This window comes from Motacilla alba, chromosome 8 (assembly GCF_015832195.1).
Source record: "Motacilla alba alba isolate MOTALB_02 chromosome 8, Motacilla_alba_V1.0_pri, whole genome shotgun sequence".
Taxonomy (NCBI): Eukaryota; Metazoa; Chordata; class Aves; order Passeriformes; family Motacillidae; genus Motacilla; species Motacilla alba.
The window spans coordinates 10,002,860-10,025,309 of NC_052023.1; the positions used below are offsets into that span (position 1 = coordinate 10,002,860).

Sequence of the window (22,450 nt, forward strand, 5' to 3'; positions counted from 1 at the left end):
GGAGCTGTGCTGAGGATTGAGAGCACTGAAGTGCCATAAATTTCAGAATTTATCTCAAAGACCAGGGCTGGGAAAGTTTGAATGAAAACTAAGACATGTTATTTTTTGACAGCAAATGGATTGACCATTGGAACGAGCTGTCTGAAGGTAGAGGGGAACCTCCATTCTTCATGCTGCAATTCAAGGCCAGAAACTTTTCTGAAAGATGTTCAAGCCTTTGGGCTCAATTAAAGAAATGGAAACTTTAGGGCCAGCATTACATGAGGTTGAGACCAGATGGTCTGGTGGGCTTTGTGAATTCAAGTTTAATGTGTCCATGCTGCTAGAGCCAATATAACTTTTCCATTCTCTGCAAAGTGCCATGTCATCCCAGGTGTCTCTGTCCTGGTCTGAGTACGTGGTTTGGTGAGCAGCTGAGCTTACCAACAGCTCCAATGGCTCATCTCATTGCTGCTTCTGCCAGTGTGGGCTCATCCTCTTCTTTGAGCTTTGGTATTCATCCAGCCTGGCCCTGAGCTAATTTGTCTCACTAAACCAGCCAGAAACTATCTTGTTTTAATTGTGTTTTATTCTGGCTGTGTTAGTCCTTTTATAGGTTCCTGTGGTTGAATCGGCTCACAGAAGGGCCAGACAAGCTCAGGAACTGGTGTAACGTAATCAGCAGGAGAGCAAGACTGAGAGGGAAGGACAGGCCTGCCTCCTTTTGGCCTCCCAGGACTGTTGGCTTGGTTAACCTCATTTTGTGTAGTTTCACACTGATGCATTTTCTTATGGCTCCCAGGCAGAGGCAGGAGACTGGACTAGAGGATTTTTGGTCTGATCCTGTGCAACTGTTCTTTTCCTTAATAGCAAATCTGTTCTTCCTCTTTGGCTTTTGCTGTATGTGTCCCTGTTATTGCTTCTTTGTTTTAATTTTTGTTCTTTCCTTTCTCTACATTTCTTCTAAGTGACCAGTCCTTTGCTGTGTGGAACTTCTTCAGACTCCAGCTTAGACCCGTTTGCTCATCTGCAGTTACTCTTGGAGAAGGTTTAAAAATACACAGCAAAGCCTGTCTTAGGAGACCAGTCAAGGAGCTGACGAAAGTGGGTTGCCTAGCAGAGGTGGCCTAATAAAATTGGAGTGGAATTGTACTGTGCATCTTTGGGACGGCTTCTGGGTGGTCTGTTCAGACAAATTCGTGTCCTGCTGGTGTGGAGTCTCATGTGGGTTTCACTGTGTTGTCAAGTGAACTGAGATGTGTTTGTTTCCCAGCTTTGTAGGGTGCCATAGCTCCAGCAAGTGCTTCCCTAAGTAATCAGCGCCTTCGGCCTTGCACATTGTGATCTCACAAGCCATCGCGTCTGTGATGTCACAATGGAAGAGATTCTGGTGCTCTGACATGTGTGGTCGTGCCTTTGACAAATCAGCCAAGGAACCCAGCGGCAAGAATGAGCTCAAGAAATGGGAGAGACCTTCCTTAACCCAAGAGTGCCCTCCATCCTTTAGTCAGCCTTTTCCATGTTCACTTATCTCTTCCATAATGACCATACAGAGGGAAAACAGTACCTGCATAGGGTGAATTATTTTTTTCAGTTGACCTACCAAGATGCATGTTTCTCCCAGATGAGCAGTTGCCCAACTCTCCTCCTGTACCCCTCATTCTTTTCTGTTGTTCCCCTCACTTGTATTGCTTCTAATTTTAGACTGTAAGTTCTTGAGAACAGGGACCTCCTCATCTGTAGTGGAAAGAGCCTGGGTGTGATTGTGGAGTACTGTAAAAACAAAATGATGAATGCCAAGTTGTATCTGAGCTGAGTAATGATGGGGCAGCATATAGATGTGCCATGACATTACAAATTTTCCAAAACACAGGCGTGGTTGTCTAGCAGTGCCAGACACAAACCCAGCCAAAGGTGAAGGGAGTGCAGCCGTGAAGTGTACTGTACTCATGTTCAAGTGATGATACTGTGAGGTTAACAAATTAAAGAAAGAAGCAAATCTACCTGTCTAAAATTGTGTTACTTTATTAAACAGTTCTAAAAGCTTTGTCTTTTGTTATTTGTTTTACTTTGTGTTGGTTGTTTTTTTTTTTTTTTGCAAGTTTGAGTGGTGAGAGTGGATAAGCTGGTCTTGTTCCTAGTCTCTTGTTTCCTGCCTCACACAGGCTAGCCAGGTGCTGTCATTCTTGTACTGTAGTTCATCTAATGAAATATTTGAGTTTAGGTTAAGGTTGATTAAAAAACACCCTGAGTTATCTCTATTGTTCTTCAGTTATATTTTCACACAAGTGAAATATGGGCTCACATTTGACCTCTAAGTATGCATTTGAACAGCTACCAAAATTGAAGTCCTGCATTTTTTGTTATACTGTGTTCCAGCTGTCGCTAAATGTGTGCAATTTTGTTCTACAGAAAGCGTATCTATTACCCTAACTTTTTTTCCTCCATAATTCAATAAAATAGACAAACCTGACTTAAATTTTTGATTGGTTTTTGTTGTTCTAGCCTTGAGTTCAGTTGTCTGTTGCAGGCCAGGAGTCACAGCTGCCCCTACCCAGGTTTTGCACAAATAATAAACTGAAGCATTTTACTCCCAGAGCTTGCTTGCTTTTATTTTTTAATTTCAGTTTCTCTTGTAGTCTAGGTGAGTGGGGGATTTTCTTGTTTGTTTGTTTTGTAATATGGTGGAGGGCTGTCTTGTCATAATGAAGTAATTTAACATGTAAGTGAAGGCTCTCATAAAATGTTATTTCTTGGGTCACCCCGCCAATGTGAAGTTAGGTGTTGTCTTCCTGCCCCTTCCCTACTCCGCTTATCAAACTGGAAAGTAAAAGGGAATATTTTGGGCTCGAAGGCAAACTGTAATTTTAATTAGATGTAGTTGTAAAAAGTTCATTTTATGTTATGTGCCAAGAGTCATTAAGCTCAAGTTCTTAGTAGGCTAATTTGTCCTGCTATTGATGAATTTGACTCCTCTGGAGCTTGTGTGGTGCACATCTCTCTCTGTGGCTTCGGGGCTGCCATGCAGGCAGGGGGACAGCATTTGCACTGCCCTGCTGGCTCTTGTCATCAGCATTCTTCATGTGGCAGGAGTTCCCTGTCTTGTTCCTTGCCGCTTTGGTTGTCCCTAAGCAACTTTCCCAGTGGGAAGCCTGGCGTGCAACAGCCGCCAGTGCAGGGTCTCCGCTTCACACTCAGTGGGGCCCCTGGCAAAGCTGATGGCTACAGCTGACACTTGCCTTTCTCTTGGCTTTCCTTCCTTACTGGTGATCAAACTCTCGTGCTTTAGTACCATGTGCTTGGACTGCTAAAGAAGCAAGAGCTATGGTCAGCCTGAACTTGTATGGGTACCTGCAGCTGATGTCCAGAGAACATTTTTTTCTTAATTTATTTTTAAAATATAGATGATGATTTTAGCCAGTACTGTCATATGGGACACACAGTGTTACACAGCACAGAACACAAACTATCTTCCAGCTGAAACCCACCACATACGGCCATTTCCCATCTTGCTGGGTGTAGCAAATGTAAAGTGCTGTCACATTTTCCTAGGTCTGTGTACAATCTGTCAAAATAATTCCTGAGGTCCAACCTCAGTTCATGGTCCCATTACATTTCATACATATCTGTGTGAGGAATTTGAGCTGTGTGATATGAAATATTAACCTAGTAAGGTTGACTGCCAGATGTGACAGCTTGCACTGTCTGAGATTATAATCTGATCCTGTGTGTATAAGAAATATATATATGGTGTTTTATGTAGGTTTGGAAATGGAATCACTGAACATGTGGATTTATATGGCTAGAGCTGCGTTTTTAATTTTTGAAGCTGCATTGCTTGCATCATTTTCTCTTGGAAAAAAGTACAGGATAATTACTAGTGCTTTGCATTGTCATAGCCATTATAAATGCTTTACATGACATCTAATAAAGTGTGTTTGCTCACCAGCTATCTTGTGCTCTGAGGCACTCTGACCTTGCCAAAGAAGATGATGTGAGGTCTTCCCAGGGCACCCAGAGCAGTGGCTGGGTAAACATACCGTTAAAACTTCATTTGGCTGAAGGTGCAGAGTTTGCAGTGGGGTTGCCCTTGTTTGTATGCTGCCTGTGTAGGGAAATCATGCAATACCCCACTCACACACCTTTGTTCGGAGCACTGCTCCCTGCTGCACGGGAGAGTGGGGAGGGAGGCTGCTTTTAGCATGGGGAGCCCGATCCTGTTGCTAGACGGGAACCACTGCAGAAGCTGTTAGTGTAAACAGGCACTGGATGTTGGCTGTTGATTTCCTCCAGGGATGTCACATGGTACTTCTGTGACCCTGACCTGCCATGCCAGGTCGTGGTGCTGCTGTGTCTGTGTGGGGACGTGCCTGAATCCTGCCAAGGCGGCTGGTTTACCTTTGCCATGGACTCAGTGGCTTGGAAACCTCTGCACCACTGTGTGTAGCGCAACCCACCCTGAAGATTCATGGGGTCTGTGTCAGATACCCTGGTCTTGCCAGTTAAGATACATTAGAGAACAGATCTTGCTGTGGGTGGGTGGATAATACATGTTTTATTGCCTGTGTCTGATATAGGGGTTGAAGCCTGTCTGCCTCCCCCACTCCAGCTGTGTGTTTTATTTGATGGAGTAGGCTAAAGACCAGGTTTTCCTGCAACTAACTTACAAGCTGCTTTATTCTGAGAGATTATATTTGTTGTTATGGGCCTTTAGACTCATTATAGTTAGAAGATTTAAAGCATGTATACCTTAAATATCTTTTATCTGGCACATGTTAGAAGAAAATATAACTTCTATTTGGCTGTAATGTGTTTATGAATGACAACCAAAGCTGTAGATGAAAAGGCAATTGGTAGAACTGAGCCCCTTTAAGATAAATGCCATGTTGGGCTCTTCATTTTTGGTTCTGCAACTGGAGTTTTCAGTTTTCAAGGAACCTGCTGTCTGGAACACTGCTTTAATAAAGCAAACAGCTTCAAAACATGAAAGCCTTGAGGCAGGGGCAATGCATATATGCCGTGGAGTTGGCAGTGTGGGCACTGGCTTGGTCTTAAACATTTCAACTTCGTTGATTTTGCCTTTCACTCAAAAGCTTGGAAAGAGAAGGTTACCAAATGTGTGTTTACTCGAAGCACACAACCTGCTTAGCTGCAATTATCTCCTAATCTGGTCCTTCCGAGTTTCTCTGGTCTCGCAGGTAAATACAGATTTAGCTGTTATTCAAGGCATATTATTTACCTCATTAAGTGTGTGTTTTGGCACGTGCATTATTTACCTGACAGACTAACGGATGGGAGAGTGCAAATGCTGTCTTTTGTGCAAACAGTGACTTTGTTAATGAGCAGCAAGTTCCTGTTCTGCCATGGCCACTTTGTCTCCATGTCTCATGGTGGGTGCTTCTATCCCTTGATGGTAGAGCAAAAAGCCAGCACAGGTGTGGGGGGCCATGCTCATAAAAGGGCAGGTGGATGTCAAGTGATGGAGTTCTTCCACGAGCAGTGGGACCAGCTGTGGGGATAGATTTAAATATCTTATGTAGCATGATGTGTGTGTATATATATATGCATACACAATTAGAGGGGGTACCCCTATCCTTGTTCAAGAGGACTGAGTTGGTGCAATTTGCTTGTTTAGCTATCAGTCCCTGTACCCACCCATCTAACACCAAGAACTAGTCTTGAATTCTCCCTCCTGTAGATCTCTTAACAGCCCTGAGGCTGACCCGTCTTGGATAGTGACAATCCTGGCAACTTTTTCCTGCAAAGTTTTAGAAGAAAAGTAGCAGGAGGGGAAATCCAGGTAGTCTCAACTTGGATAATGCAATTTATTTAATAGTGTTTGTTAGATGAAAGTATCAGAAGGTGATGGCTGAGTGAGGTATTTCTTTGGGAGTAAGACTGTAGCCTATAGAGTCCTGCTTGCATTTTACACTTATTGCAGTGCCTGCATGTGATCAGTTGAACTGATAGCCTCCTCTGAGAGAAATACCTGAAATTAGAAATGGAGTGTAGCCCTAAAATCACATCTCTGAGAAACCTTGTATACAGAGCAAATGAAAACTTTCCTGGGGAGGAGCCTTCCAGCCACCAGCCACATGGATTTGTAATGGAAATGCCATGTTTTGGTGCAACTGGCAGGTGTTTCAGGTTCAAGCTGTTTGGATAAGTTGTAGTGTTGGTATGTGTATTGCTATGTTTAATTTTTACCATGTATCAGAAACTGCATTGTACATGAAAAGATAAAAGGCCTAAGAAATTTAAACAGGGCTTAGATTGGATATTCTGTGTTTTAGTTGATTTGTGTTATGTTCTGCTATAATGAAGTTCAGCAGTGGGGTGATCTGGTGCCTGGAGCCATGACTGTTGTGTATCTCATAGTTCTTAATTTAGAGTCGTTTGCAGAGATTAATTTTCAGTTGCCTGTGATTCTGGACACCTTAAGCTCAATCCAAATGTCATCTGTTGTGCTTAGAGCAGGTTACTGTGTTATTTCAGGTTTGTGATGCTGGAACCTCCACTGGGAAGCACAAAGGGAATCCCTGTCAGAGGAAGACAGTGAACAGATACCAGTAGAGATGAGATGTAGGTGTGCATGAGTAACATGAGTCTCTCTTCAGTTTCAGATGCCTCTGGATGTTCAATGATAGCACTTCTCCATACTGGAGCAGCAAAGTTTCCCCCAAACTTACTTTCAAGGTCAAGACAAGCTGTGTCCCCCCTCTTCCCAGCTGGTGTTCTCGAAGGGTTCTGCTCCATCGTAAGCAGGAAACTGGCGTCCCACGGCTTTGGAGCTTCCATGGCAGCAATGTCATCCTTCCCTCCACAGAGATATCACTACTTCTTAGTGCTGGATTTTGAGGCTACATGTGATAAACCGCAGATTCATCCTCAGGTAAATAGTTAATCATGTTAATTATTGCCTTGCAAGTTGCTGCTGCTCTTCTGAGAGGTAAAAGGGAAAAAACACAGTGCTGGCTCGCTAATTTTTTCTGATTTGTCCCACCTCCTTTCTGTTGCTGGTTCCCAGGGCACTTGCCAGTCACCTGCTGTCTCAGGAGCAATGCCAGGACTATTTGGTGGGAATGAATAAAGGAGTCTGATTTCCATCAGGAAGTGACACTTCATGTGTTATTGAAAACAACTTTAAGTCATGTATACTTGTCATTTGTCTGAACTGGGAAGGGTCTAAAAGTTTTTCGCTGGAAACTTGTGTTAATAGATGGCAGCCGTGTTTGATTCTGCAAGGAAAAATTCTACTGTTGGTAGCAAACAGCTTTAGGAAAAGAATATTTTGAATGATGGGAGTATGTGCAACATAATGGTATTTCTAATAGAGAAGAAAAACAGTTTTTAGATAATTTCAGCAAGTTCAGATATCTTGCCTGGGTTTTAACTCTGGAGTGTAATGAGACAGTAAGAGTTCAGCTTCAGAGAGATCTTCCAGTGCTCTGCCACTTGAGACGTACAGATATCCAGATGAAGTACAGAACTTACCTGCAAACAGTTCATCCACAGTACTGTAGAGCAGATTAGTAAAAAAATTCTCAGCTGTCATCAGGATAGGCCTAGGTTTTTAACTGGAAAACTGTACTAAAAAGAAAAAAAACCCTGATATTAGGTTGGTAGCAAACAAACAGAATTTCTGGATCTAAAGTGGACTCTACCTCCTCTGCCAAGTAATTGGTCTGCATGTGTTGGTAATACCTGCATTGGGTCACGACAACTTCCTTTTGCTTTGTTTCAACTCTATGAAAGGCTTAAGCAGTTTTCAGTGTGGTGTCCCCTTACTGAGGTGACTCAATGCAGCATGTGCATTTCCCAGTGCTGCTGTGGTTTCCCTTCAGCTTGTCCCAACAAAGGGTTGCTGCAAACTGGGATCAAATTTGACTCCTGCCTTCCCCAGTAGTGCTTTGGTGGCTGCTGCCTGTTCTTCATGTTTCTTGAAAAATGGATAGCAAATTCCCTGCTCTTTTTCTGGCTCTTTGTGGGAGGCTCTGCATCCAGTTCTACTAGCAGGCTCTTAAGCGCTCCCCAAGTGAGATATCAGGCTATTTCCTGCATGCTCCGCCTCGGGTGCACAGACCTGTCAAAGCTGTAAATTGGATCTACCTTGTCCCTTTGGATATGGGCTTGGTCTGTGCACATTTTGATGCAAAACCATGATGCATGTGGAGCTAGTTTACAACTGGCAGTAAAAAGGAGCATGAGTGGAATATGATTACTACTGTTTTAAGGAGCTTTGTCCCCAAGTCCTTGCCAGGGAAAGTAATGGTCTGGGCCAATGCAGATCTGCTATATATTTTGTTGGTGAGATAGCACCTTTAAGGTGGAGATGTTCTTCAGTGTTGTTTTTCCAGTCTGCTGTGTTCAGTGCCTGTCTGCATCATATAATGTGTTGAAAGGGCTGTCAGTCCCTCACATCCTCACCAGCAAATTAGTTTGACAAATAAAGAAATTACTTTTGCTACATGGGTCTCGATGTAGCTAGAAAGGCTGAAGGTGCCTGCCAAAATCTGGAAACATTATAAAATGAGACTTCAGTTGATGCCCTTACATACCTCTTATGTCGTTGCTGACCAGCATGGCTTTTGTCCTCTTCACTGCTAGGCTGTATGTCATGGTGAGCAAACTGTGCCTTGCATTTCAGTGATGTTTTCTGCAATGTTTTAGTGACAGGCTCTTTTCAGTGCTGGATTGATAGACAGGTTTTGGAGGTTTGGTCTGAGGAGCTAGAAATTGTCATGTGCTGATCTTCACTGTGATACTGATAATTTTTTTGCTTTTAATACCTGCAAAATAGAAGCCTAGATACAAAGAAATTCAAATGCAGTGGATTTGATGAGAAGGCTGTGTATACAGAGCTAAGCCAAGCTGTGATCTACGTTACTTTAGGTGGATAGGCATAGCTGTAAGTTTAGCCAGTTCAGCCTAAAAATCTTGCAAGAGTTCACTTGCCACCATACAGCACATTTCACATTTCTCACCCACTGTTCTTCAAAATATTCTGGCTTCTTACAAGAAACTACTGAAAGAGCTATCTTTTTATGTACACTAAGATGTGTGACTGCCACATCTGCTCCCCCATCCTGTTGTATTTACTCGTGCTCCTCTGTAACTGGCAGCCTTGCTGGCTTTATCCCTGGGGAAGTCCTTCATGCACATTCGTGAGCCCTGAAGACCCCTTCATTTCCATTCCTTTTCACATTGCCCGATCTCTCTCTGAGGTCTCGTGTTATGGCCTCTGTAATGGGGATCAAGGAGGGTCAAGGACAATGGTACTCCCCTGGGAAGCCATCTGCGTTGTGGCTCTGGTGGCTGAGACTGCTGGCTGAGTGCCTTGTGGCCGCTGCCCTGTGCTTTACCACTTGCTCCTGTGTCAGGCATCTAGGGTCCTTCATGTTCCCTGCCCTACACCCACAAAGGAACAGGAGCATCCTTGCAGCCCTGACTTCTGACTGCTTTCAGAAGATATGCCCCTCCATCAAAGTGCTTGTTTATATACACATTGAAGCAGCTCAGCTTTATTGGTTTTCTGGATGTATGCATGAATAATGGGACCATCCCAGAGAGAAAAGAAGGTGTGGGGGGTTTTAACTGCACAGTCCGTGTCATGTAGTGTTTTAGCCAGCTAAAGGTCATTAGGGGTTGGCAGTAAGAGATGTTTATGGCTGGCCTCTCACATCTCTTTAAAGCTTACCTTGTGCCTTTGGAATGTGATCCGAAGCCCAGTGGGGTCAGTTGGGAGCTGTCATTCTGCGGAGGTCGATGGACCCTGAACAGTGATGGTGTATTTCATTTTTCAGCTCTGAGTTTTTTCTTTTACTGTCTGGTAAGAGTTTATAAGTACCTGCTTTTATACACTGTCAGCCTATAGAGCTGGGTACATATGGAGCTTTAGCTTCATGAGAAGATGCATTAATGAGTGGGAGTCTTGCTCTTTTGTCCCTTCTTGTCCTTGTAGACATCATGTTTATGATGGTCAGTGCTTTCAATGACTGTGTTAAGCAGCTCCACAGACTCAGATGTGTCGCTGCCTTTATTAATGCAGTAAGAAGGTGTGCCTCTTTCAGTCAGCAAGCCAAGTATCTTGCCTTCAACTTCATTGGATGAAGATAAATGATTTGTTTTAAATATAAAACATCTGAAGATAGAAATCAGATCTGTTCAAAGCTGAATTTGACATTAGCCTTCTATGTATGATGTTAATCTCTACTCTCATTTATTAAAGCCACTTAAATGAAAATCAAATAAAATTCAAGCTTTGTATGTCTGCTGCCTGGAAGCATAGAAATGAGTATCAGATCTCTGACCTGGTAGAGGGAGCTGGATCTAGGAGTAGCTGAGCTGCTAAATGAGCTTTTGGTAATGATAAAGTTGCATTTTTTCATGTCAGTTTTTCCAGGTATTCATTGTCTCAGATTCACTCAAATTGGCAATCATTTGGGAAGTAATTATTGGCCTCTTTCAAACTCTCTGTAAAGGGAAAATACGAAATGTTCAGATCTTCTCATTGCTGAAGAAGGACCAGAAGCAGAAGAATAAATTGTTTACAGACATGGTTTTCTGTGTCCTCCTAAACAGTACTTTTTAAATGCAAAAGTATCTTGATAGTTTTTGTTAGTGTATCCTAGATACTTCAACTCTGTTTAGCATGCATTTAGATTGTTATTTTGGGAGAATTTTTAGTATAATTGCTGTCAAATGAAACTGGATATACTAATAAATGTAAAACCACTCACCCTTTCAACATAAAACCATAAACACTGACACAGACTAAGCAGATGTTCAGTTACTAATTTATTTTAGGTGTTCAAACAAATCTGGATGATCATAGTACATATTGTGATTGCCAAAAGTGTATTAACAAATAGGAGCCAGTCTTTCTGTAAGATAATATTTAGTACAAATGCAGGAGAAGGTTATATAAGATTCAGTGTGTATTTCCTTGAGTGCTGCTGTGGAAGAGCATTACATGTGTTTTCCCTTGAACATCAGTCTCACGTCCAGCTCACAGTCACGGGCAGGTACAGCTGGAGTGGCTGTGATGATCTGTACAGCTGCCTGTCCTGCTCTATCTGCGATCTTGTTACCGCAGCAGAGACAACTGAGTCGTGTGTCTCTGCTGCTGAGCTGCTGTGATTGATAGAGTGACCTTGTAATGGGGATGGATGCTGATTTCCACCAAATTTAGGCCATATCAACAGATGTGCGGTCCCTGCCAAGCTCTCTGTGTAGGGTGACTAGAGAGAGGATAGGGAAGCTGCCTTGGGAGCCATAGCTGAAGGTACTTTGTAGGAGGAATATGTCCTTGAAATCACAACCTTGCTGCAGGAGGAGGCGATGGAGGGATCGCTCATCTGCTGGGGAGCAGGCTGCAAGGTACCTTCTGTGTGCTTTCCACGTTGTTTTCTGTGGAGACTGCATCAAGGCAATCCCAGCTGAAGGCCAGGATGGGAATGCAGGTGTCTCACACAGTAACAGACATTGTCCCAGTCCTACCCAGAGGCAGATAAAGGACCTGTGTGTGCCTGTGCCTGCCTTTCTATCTAGACATCCCCACGTAGCAGCTTTCTTCTTGCACTGTTTCTGTGTGGCTGTTAAGCTCAATGCACTAGAAATCACCTGCCAAAACCTGTATTGAGGATGATCATGGGTTGCTGAAAAATAAAGAAATTCAGACTTGTTTCCCATGGCAACTTTAACTCAGCATAAGTATTACAGTGGAATATTAATCTGTAATTACCTATGTTCATGCATCTTAGGCTTGGGCATAGTTTTAATTACCTACTTCTCCATTCAGCTTCTTACAATGCAGTTAAAAATGCATGTAACATAGTGACTTAAAAGTATTTTTTTCTTTTTACTACAGGTAAGTAAATATATATATATATATTTATCACCTCTTTGCCAGTTATGGCTGTTATTATGCTATTGTTCTTACATCAGAATGCTTTAAATTCCTAGAGTGGCAGGAAACAGTTCATGTAAGAGCCCTTTCAAATGAATTTTCCTGATTGCATTGAGTTTTTTGAACAAACTTCTTTAGGCCTTGTAGCTTTAGAGGGTTGCACTGCGCCTGGTGTCTCATTCCTGCACTTGGAGACCTCCCTCATTCTCCCAGTAAGGGGGGACAACCTTGCTGTGACCCATATCAATCTGACAGGGTGGGTTATGACTTCAGGCAACAGAATTAGCTGTATTTATTTTAAACCTGATGAGCTAGAGAACATGAACAGTTATTGAACCCAAGTCTCCTGGAGAGCATAACTGTGAGACCACCAGGCAAGACAAGTGATGTACGAAAAAAAATCAAAGCAATTTTTTATTTAAAGATATAAACCCAGCATTATTATAGCAACAAGTCTAAAATACCAAGGCACTCGGGTGGCCAATGGCTGCAGTCCTAACCTGACCTAACCTGCTCGGCTTTTGGCTGGTTATTGACAGGCTGATGAGATGACTACTTTAAAGCAATCAGTCATGTTGCCCTTTCCCTCACAGTGTGCGGAGACCCCACATCAGTTATGCATCCCGGCCTGCAATTTCCCACCTGTGCTGTTTGAACACTGTATCCTTAGCTGTGCAAACATTACACATCGTTTAGGTGACAAGTTGCAAAGTTAAGTAGACTTGTTGTTACAGCAGAAAGTAGTTGAGTGGCAGTCACCCTGAAAGGAAAAGATCCAAGCTAGCTCAGGAATGTGCAAGTCTTGCTGGATTGTTTGCCTCTCCATAAAGTCACTGATGAGGGCTACGTGTGCTTCTTGAAATACTCCCATCATGTGCATTTCTGAAGTGAAGGGGATGGGTGTCCCAGGTTTGTATATTTGCTGTGCTTGTCCTGCCATGTGCGTGGCCTGGTATGGTTGTTGATGGTCAGTGTGTGCCTGCTGCTCTTTCACAGCCTCTGAGGCACAGGACGTATTTTGCATCACTCCCAGCATAATGTTTTAAAACTAGGCAGTATTCTTTCATGGCATGGTGCCCAGCTAGTGCTACTTGGGGATGGTGCTTTTCAGGCTGCTGTCGTTCCTGGGAAATTGTCTTTGCTGTCTTAAAGTGGTCTTGTCTTAGCTTTGAACAAAACCTTCCTGATAAAGAAGCAATGCAACTCAGCTCTTTTAGTGAGAAGGACATGCTTAAATCTTGTGGGCTTTTTCCCCTTTATGCCAAGCTTGCTGTGCAACCACCCCTGTGTTGTTGTCTTTGTTTGTCTGTGCACTTGTTAGCTGGCAAAATAACTCTTCATAACATTATTTAGTTCCTTTCTGTCAGGCAGAAATGTGCTGTCATCAGCAGCTAGTTGTGATGTCTGTAAAACCCTGGGTATTCATTTACATGCACTAATGTGCCCTTTCTACCCATCCCAGATGTTTTAGTGTCGTTGGGAACATTGATCATTTATCCTGCTCAATATCAGGTGAAGAGGTTGGGACTTGGAATGATCTGATAATTCTGCAACAGGGACTGCACAGGCTGTTTGTCTGCCATAGAGAGGAGTGGATGTAAAAAAGGATAGAGTGTAGTTGCCGTCTTGCAGTGGAAGGGTGATACTTGGAAATGTGTGTGCGTGCTGTTTTTAACTTGGTCTGAGTGCTAAACTTCCCCCAAACTGTCAAGCTTAAATTGTTGTTGGCTGTGTCAGTAGAGATGTTCTGGGTGGTTAAATATATGTCAATAGTGCTTGAGGAAACACATTGAAGTGTTGGTGTCTGATGGTCTATATTTCTCATCCCATGTGTGAAAAGAGGGAGATTCTGCCTTATTCTTGATATCTGGGTCCTGCTGGAAAGATCAAAATAGCTTAGTGGATTTTGGCAGGGAGAGATGATGCTGGTGGTGAGGGGTAGGAACCAGCCTGGGAGAAAATGATTACTGAAAGTTTTGTTAAGGATGGCAGGACAAGGGTTGTGAGCCTGCTGTCAAGATTTCAGGTGCAATGGCAGGCATGAAAAACTCCCAAGGACCACAGTGGTAAGTTTAGAAAAGTGTCGTTTGCAAGAGGTGGATCCCTTCTTTTGTTGGCCCTCTAAGAAGGGACTTGAGCTGATGAAGTACTTCACTTTGTATTCCGTATTTTTTAGAAGAAAAAAAAAATTACTATTTCTAGAGAGTGAATAAGAGAATAAGAGTGTGACCAGGGGCCTGCAGAATACAGCTGTGAGTGCAGGCTGGATGGCATTGGGGTTGTGTTAAATGTGGTGATGAGAGGTGGATATAAGATGAGGTCTTTGTTGCAAAAATGAGAAAGGCAATGTTCTAGTCTGTGTCTGCTGTGGGTAGGAAGAGCAGTTGGGAATTTGAACAACAGCAAGGGAAATTCAGATTAGACATTAGGAAAAACTTTCCAATGATAAGACTAATGAAACAGGAGGATAGAGTGAGTGCCTGGGGAGTATGTGAGTCTCTCTTATTGGAGTCGGTAAAAACAGCCTAGACAAAGTCAGAAATTATTTAGGGGGTGATGATGCTGCCCTCAGGCAGGTGCATGGACTAGATGTCTCTTTTAAAGCTGAAGCTCCTGGAGGCATGTGATTAGATGGGGATTTCAGCTTCTATTAAAGAAAGAGAAATGGTCCCTCACCCTCAGAGTTGTAAGGCAGCACTGGGAAACAAGAGCCACATTTGATGTCAGTGCAGAACCCAAAATACAACTCAAAATTTATCTTTGAGGAAATCCAGCCTTTGACATTGGACTTCAGTGCCTGAATGTTGGGGGTAGGCAGGGTTTCACCTGAGAGCAGGGGGAAGAAGAAACATTGGATAATCAATGGTCAGGCAGCAGAATTTTTCTTCACGTCATTTTATCCCAGTGTTTCATGATTGTCCCATATTCCTTCCAGTTCTCTTGACTTTTGTTTTTGATGTGTATTTCCATTCATGCTTTTCTAGGATATAGTAGTACTTTTAAATGTATCAAATTGTTATGTGTGTGCTTATGTGTATTTTAAGCTAGGTGTAGTGATGGAAAAAATAAATTTGGAGGTCAGCTGCTTCCCCAAAGGCCTTTTGAGAGGTTTAATCAGTACACAGAATACCGTAGCCAGAACTGAGGTGCTGAGAGGCTCCGCAGTGTGTGTGCAGGCAGACATCCTTTGGAAAGCCAGCATAGCCCTGATTCAGCAGAAGTCCTGCTGTTCTGCACTGGAGAGGTGTTGCCTTTATGGTACTTGTTTTGGTTAGTTTAATAAAAATTTAGAAGTGGGGAAAAGACCTATGAGGTCATCTTGGTTACTGCCCCTGAGGGCCAGTGCAAGGCTGCTCACTTGGAAATGGCTTTAGTTAAAATAATAATTAAGGCAGAGGATGGAAACTGGGGAGGCAGATCTGTTAGGCTAGTGCTGTCCTTACTATGTCCCTTTTCGATTTTAATTGCCTTGGAAAAAAAAAGAAAATCACAAGGCTTTAAAAGCTCTGATTCTCTCTGCTCTTCAACGCCCCCACACCCTCTCCCCGATCTTGGAGGCATCAACTCTCATCTGTCAAAGTGTAAATCAGCAATTAAAACACAAACAGCGAAATGCCAAAGATGACCCGAAGCACAAAGCAACTGACAAACAAGTCCGGACAAATCGGCGGATAATTTATAAGCATTGCCCTAAAATCTAATTATTTGGCAATTCGAATTTGCAGCCGGCCAGGGCTGTGCAATAAATTTAACCCGCCATAAATTATTTAGGAGCAGCCCGTGGTGTAAATCAAAAACACGAGTGTTTGTTTAAGAAATAAGCTCCTTGTGCATAAAATGACTTTTTTTTTCTTTAAAGAGAAGGGGGGGAAACCATCCCTGAACAAAACGAGCTGGTGCTGAAGCTCTGTCCCTCCACAGACACTCCCTTGCCTCTTCTGCCCTTACTTTTTTTGAAGGTGTAAACGGTTCTTTTGGTAAGAAGTTTTATGCTTTTCCTTATCAGACAAAATCCGTTTCTTTCAACAGCCTCTGCTTGTTTTTATTGCATTTTGAACAGTCAGCTCTGATTTTTATGGGCATCTTTTATTCTTGTGTTTATTAAACTTCTTCACATGGGGGTTAGAGTGAGCGATAAATTATTCTCTGGTAGTTTTTGAACTGAGTGGGCCATACGGTCTTCCTCAAATATATAACTCTGTGTCCTGAAGCGTGCCCTGTCCACTTTGTTCATAGGCATCTGGATTAAAAGGTTTTGAGAGCTGGGAAGCTCTTGCTGGGCACTTTGTTCTTTCTCTATAATGATAAGCAATAAGATTCCTCAATGGGAATTAGGGTAATTTCAGGTGCTTTCTTCTCTGACTGGAAATTGTTTAGCAAGTATAGTCTTGTGCTTGTTCGTTTCTTTTATTAGCAAGAAGATCAAGACAGCTGAATTGGTGCATCCCTGCTCTGGTGTTAAAGGGGAGTTTCATGCAGGACAACTGGGTAAGGAAAGGCTGGGTTTATAGCAGTGCTTTCACATGCCATTAAGAATTTTTCAAATCCCTCTTAGAAGAAAGTCCCTAGCCATTCCACAGTTACCCTGCTGCTGTTCAACCCACTGGCTAGGGACAGCCAGGTTGCACAGGAGACTTCTACCTGGAACTTTTTTTTAAACACTTGGTTTTTCAGAAGGACAAAAGTTCTGAGGAAGCTGTCACATAGATTTGCTTGGAGTACCTTGAAATAGTAAATGTAGGAGTGTTATAAAGAGAGTGGACCTGGTAATGGATCTGTATAAGCCTCTGGCTCTGTAGGTTCCTATTGTTACTGTGTTTGGGGGCACAGCTGAGGGGAGGGACAGGGTGCCAATGTTTTTTTCTTTAAGCGTGTTAATATTGATTTTAGAAGCTCTGTGTTCCAACAATATAAATGCAAATGCCTGTAATTGGGAGCCTTGTGCAGAATTTCTCAACAGAAAACATGTTCAACTTCTCTGACAATGAAAGGAAAATAAAAAGCCGCTTATTTATTGGTGGCGGTTTGAATCCTGGATTTCCTTTCAAGTTACTTTGCAGTGCTAAATAAAATACCTAATTGCAGTGCTCGCAAAATTCAAATGAGTACATTTGTTCTTCTGGTAGCTCGCGGCTATTTGCAGCCTCTGGACACCCTCAGCATTATTTTAGCACATCCATAACTCCTGGTTGTGCTATAAGGAAAAGCTGGCGGTGGGGGCAGAGGGAAGGCTTAGAAGCCCCAAATGCTGCTGGCACAAATCACTGCCGAAGTTGGAACATTTACTCAGTGTTGGAGTGGATATATGTGAGAATCTCAAGGTAACACTTACGGATGATCAGGCTCTGATAGAAGAAAGGAAGTGTCAGGGAATCTCTGCCCTTAACTCCCTCATGCTGCTTTCCTCCACCTTTCCTGCCTGGGAAGAAGCAGTGAGGGTCTTTGAGTGGTGGAGATGGAGCTGAGCATGTTGAGCTCACTGGGCTGCTGTGAAACATGAGCGAGCACCCGGCTGCCTTCCTGCATCACAGTCTCTTGGGGTTTGTGTGCATGAGTGTCTAAGTGCTCACCGTTCATAATAATTACTAATGAAATTCTAGATCTGTAATAACATTTCAGATATCTAAAACAAACCATATGCTTGTTAAAAAAAAAAAAGAGAGAGAGAGAAAAAAAGTGGAAACAGATCTACTTTAAGCCATAAATTCTTGGTAATAGAGGCCTCTTTTCTCCCCCCTTTCTGTTTATGTTTGATAGATATTTTTGTTTCTGCAGGAATGTCAACTCTTAATTTCATGATGTATCATGGGCTTAAGAAAATTGAATTTAATAAAGGCAAAAGATGAATGGCACCTTTAAAGGTCCCAACACTTGTCTTTATTAGCAGGACAAACTGCAGGGTCTCCAAACACTGCTTCTCTCCAAATGAAAGTTTAAATGAAAAGTACAGCAGTGTCACAGGTTAAATTTCATTGCAGGACTGGCTAACGTCGTTAGTGAGGAGTGGGGCTGATTTCATGGGGCTGGTATCTGTTGCCTTAGATACCAGTGGAGCAAACACTGCCAGAGACTGGAAAAATCTCCGCTATAGGAAGCGTGCAGATAAACAGCCTTTTGGGAAAGGTTCTTTAGCACTTGTTTCAAAAACTGACCCAACAAGCCCAAGAGAGTGGCTGCACTTTCTCCTAAGACGCTCTAGCTGCCTCTGGGGTTCCACCCCTGCTTCTGGCCATGCACTTCCCACAGACCTACAGTAATTCTGGATATTGTTAAATTTTCCACATTTTTAAAGTATGGCTTTTTATTTCCTCCGTCTGTCTTAATCCGACCCTCCTGGAAGTGGTTTTTGCCTTTGGTTTTGGAAGGCGAGCGACGCCTTTGTGTATCAGATCAGCAGCAGGCTGTCCTTCAGTCTCGTTTTGCATCCAGCCAGTTGATGGCCCCTGAGGATGTTTGTGGTCCCTTAGGGCACATCCCGGCATTGCAACACAGCCCTGCTATGAAATCCAGTCGGTGTGTGTCCCTCTCTGGAAAGGGAAATGTTTGCCTTGCCTTGCCTTGCCATGAGCTTGCCTGCTTCCATGATCACCCTCTGGGTGGGATGCAGGCCTAAGGGGCAGTGAGATGCCCCAGACCCATAAGTTTGCTGCTTTCATAGCCTGTCTGTGGTGACCCTTTTGAGGGGAGGATCAGCTGTATCCAGCATTTCTTACTCTTTTGGGTTTCCATGGGTCCTCTTGGATGGCTGAAGCTGGTAAGTTTGGCTGCACCACAATAGGCAATCTGGCTAAAACTCAAGTGTTTGGCATGTGTCTTCTTCCCTTGGAGCCCCTGGGTCAAGTTTGCTCTCTTTCCTGGGAAAACTTGATGTCTCCCAGTAGGGTGGTATGGCAGGAGGGAAAGATGTGCCCAGCTGTCTGCTCTGCCTCATCCAGCACAGCATACACAGGGAGTGGCACAGCGGACCGTGAGGAAATGCTTAAGCCATGTGTCCTGTGCAGCTTCACTGCTCAATGTCTACACCTGGGCATTTCCCCACTGTTAACATTTTATTTGATTTTTACATTTTTTTCTAACTTTCCATCTCAGCAGCACGTGCTCTCCATGTGCCCTGGTCTGGGCTGTGCCCCTGCTGCACTGTGGAGCTGCTCTGCTCTGTCTCTGGTCTCTGCCCACCATAGAAATTGGGTGTTTCTTCTGGCTATTTAAATTATCTGTTGTTTCCATTTACCCACCCAGCTTCTTGCCCTCCTGCTGTCTGGTGGGGTGGTGATGTCATCAGCTCATATGTGTAACCTCACGATAATTTCCGCCTGCAGGTCATGAGGGTTGCAACCACGGTCCAAAAAAGTGTGTTAGTTCCTCTGCAGCGGCTGCATTTTTCACATGCTAATTTTACTCACAGGAGTTGGATTTTTTTTTCATTTTTTATTATTTCTTATTTGTCTCTTCCAGATGTTTTCAGGCACTTTTTTTTTTGTTGTTAAACTAATTCCATTCATGTTTTAAAAATTTATGAAAGCACTAATAAAAATGTCAAAGTGGTAAAAATGTTAGCTTTTGCTCTGCTTTGATTAAATTTTGCAAACTGTTTTTGAATATTAAAAAGCAATATTTTTTTTATTCTCTCTCCCTCTCTCTGTTTTTCTCCAGAAGTGATTTCAGAGGCTTGTTGCATGGATATCACTCAGCAGGCTCATTTGCACTCCAGAACCTTGGTGCCATGGATCTCTATTAAATAACATAGACAAATTATTCTTTAAAGACACCAAACAAATTGTCACTTCTCCTCTTACATTAAACTAGAAGGAAGAAAGGGAGTGGAGAAGGAGGGGGGTGAACACAAAGGATTTTATCGCTTTTATTCAGTAGGCGGCTTTTTTAATTTCATGTATATTTTTTAATAATTGAGAAATCCATCGCAACTGGATTTGTTTAAACTTTTTATTAACAGGTTCATGTAAATTTTTGATTGCTGATTATTCAAATAATTGAACATTCTTCTGATGAAGGAACGTTTTTATTTCCCTATCAGCATAAATTGGCTACAAAGAGGAAAATGAAGCAGGGCTTGCTGCTGTGCTGTATCCCATGGGGATGGATTTGGGGAGAGCTTTCAGCTCCTCTTCCCAGTCTGTTGTAGGAGGGCAGTCTTCCTCAGTCTCTCGAGAGAAGGAGGTGCTTCGTGCAGTAGTCCTTGTTGTCTGTCTGATGGTATCCTCTGAAAGGATGGTGGGCTGGAAAGGTTGAGACTGGTCTTGGGGAGGGCACAGCCCCTGCGATGTCCTTGCTAAACAGCTGTGAGCCCATTGCGAGTAGCGCTTCATATTCCCTGGGTAGCACTGGGACTGGTGTGAGACCACCTTCCTTAGGTTCAGCTTAGGCAGTGATGTGTGCAGCTGCAGCTCAGCACAGAGACCTCCTTGCAGTCTGTCCTGGCTGCGTTGAGCATCAGCACCATCCTCATCTGTTCTGGTGGTGTTGTATGTGCTCTGTGCTGTGGCACCACCTTCCCACTTCTGCAGAGCTTTGTGTTGAGTTTAATTTTGTTTGGGACTATCAGGCCACCTTGCCAGATGGGATAATTTCCAGCTTCATTTCTTGTTTGTTTTAAATGAACAGCTGCTTTTCTTTTTGCCCTATTCAGGAAATCATCGAATTCCCTATCCTGAAGCTGAATGGCAGGACGATGGAGATCGAATCCACCTTTCACATGTATGTTCAGCCTGTGGTGCATCCCCAGCTTACGCCCTTCTGTACAGAGGTAAAGTGCAAAGGTTCCCTGGTGCTCCAAGAGTCTCTCTGGGAAGCAGGTTTCCATTGCACCAGGGACTCAGATCGCCTCTTCACGGTGCAGCTGCAAGGCACTGTGTCATGCCAGCCTTGAGTTAATGACAAAGAGAATAATTTTTTGTTATCGCAGTAATGTGTAAAGACCTCAGTTTGGATTCATAAATAACTCTAGCTGTGATCTGCTGACTAAGATAATTGTATTTACAGCTAAAAAAAGTCTCAATTGGGTGACCACCAAATAAACACACTCGTGTTAGCCGATGTTCAAAATCCTGTAACCTCTTTATGAGCTCTTGCAATTTTGCTGTTCTCCTCTGTGGTGGGGAAGGTCGAAGAGAACATGGACTGAGGAAAGACAGTGCTGTGCAGATGTGTGGTTCAGAGGCACTAAATGACTCTCCTGAGGGCCTGCATGTTATGATCTGGGGAGTCCTTCAGAGTGGTAGGATAATTCATGTTTGCATTTTTAAGGCTTTCTTTTTGGTGTTGTAATTGTGGGCCCGTTGAAATGATTGCTAGAGAAGAAATGATTGCTCTTTACTTGCTTACTCTCATTGCCCAGGACAGCTGCTCTTGAGCTGTGGCCACCTTTCCCCAGATATGGAATGAAGATGGTAAATGCGATCCCTGAGGGTACAGAGGAGTTGAGGAGCAGGGGTTTGGTTTTGTTGTTGATTTGGGGTGGTTCTTTTGTTTGTTTTTTTTTTTTTAATTCAACCTAAAAAGTTAACAGTTTTTACAAGTGTGTTTTCCCTCTTTGCCATAATCACCAAAAGAAACTTTAAGTTCGTTTTGGTTTGAGCTTTTTTTCCTGTCAGTCCATTGGTTCAATTTTGGCCAGCTCAATCACTAAAATACTGACTGGGAGAATCAGTGTATTCAAGTTCTTCATTCTGTCTCTCTTTGTCTAGGATCATCAACACCATGGTGTGTTTTCCCCTACCTCTGTGGCTACAGGCTTAAGCCCATGGAGGGCTTGTCCCACCTGTACTAGCCTGATGAAAAATGACTCCTCTGTGTTAGGTGGAGTCCCCTCCAGAACCAACCAACCCCTTCCATATTTTCACATTGTAAAAACAAATACTTATTTTTATTCTGCTGTAACTCAAAACTGTCTGAAGGTATTTTATTTAAACTTTAAAAAAAAAGACTAAGCACAGAAAACATTATTCCCCAGAGAAGAGCTTTCAGAAACCCATAAATGTGTGAGAACAGAGGGTTATAATGGAAATGGTTTTGCAACCTTAATGCTAGAAGGCTGGGCAACTACTTTGGCTGTCCTTATCCCCATGAGACTTGCTAGACATATGCTTGTGCAAATGTGATAAATCTCACAGCTTGCACCTGATCTTTGCTAAAGACAACGTCATCTTCTAGAGCTGACACCAAAATGTCGGCCTTGCAAGTCACCTGAATTCTGGAGAGAAGTTGTCTCATTAACTCCCACCAAAACTCCTTTTTCTGGAAATCTTTCTATTGCATTCTTTCCCCTGTTTCTAAAGACTGCAGCTCTGTTCTTGCACAAGAGTCTGCATGACTTGCTTGGTGCGTGCTTGTGGTTCAGCTTCGTGAGCTGAACAGAGCCTCCAGCCTGCTGCAATCTAGGGACATTCAGAGGTTCTCTAGATGATGACCTCGTGACCAACAGTCAGCCCATCTAATGCTCCTGTGCTGCAGTGATAGTTTCTTGGTTTTCTCTTCCTCTTGGGGGTCTGGACCAGGTGCTTGTGTCTCCTGTGTGAAGCCTTGAAGCAAATGAAGCTAAGTGTG

The 22,450-nt window shown here is 43.1% G+C and overlaps 1 protein-coding gene across 3 annotated transcripts in view; it reads left to right on the plus strand.

Annotated features, from left to right (window-relative positions):
• ERI3 (ERI1 exoribonuclease family member 3) overlaps positions 1 to 22,450 on the plus strand; it is a 129,706-nt gene that overhangs the window by 2,943 nt on the left and 104,313 nt on the right. For all 3 annotated transcript variants that reach the window (XM_038145157.1, XM_038145158.1, XM_038145156.1), the window contains exons 2-3: positions 6,597 to 6,871; positions 20,535 to 20,651. In XM_038145157.1, the coding sequence (XP_038001085.1) occupies positions 6,620 to 6,871; positions 20,535 to 20,651 (369 nt within the window). In that variant the 5' untranslated portion in view covers positions 6,597 to 6,619. The remainder of the gene's footprint in view (positions 1 to 6,596; positions 6,872 to 20,534; positions 20,652 to 22,450) is intronic.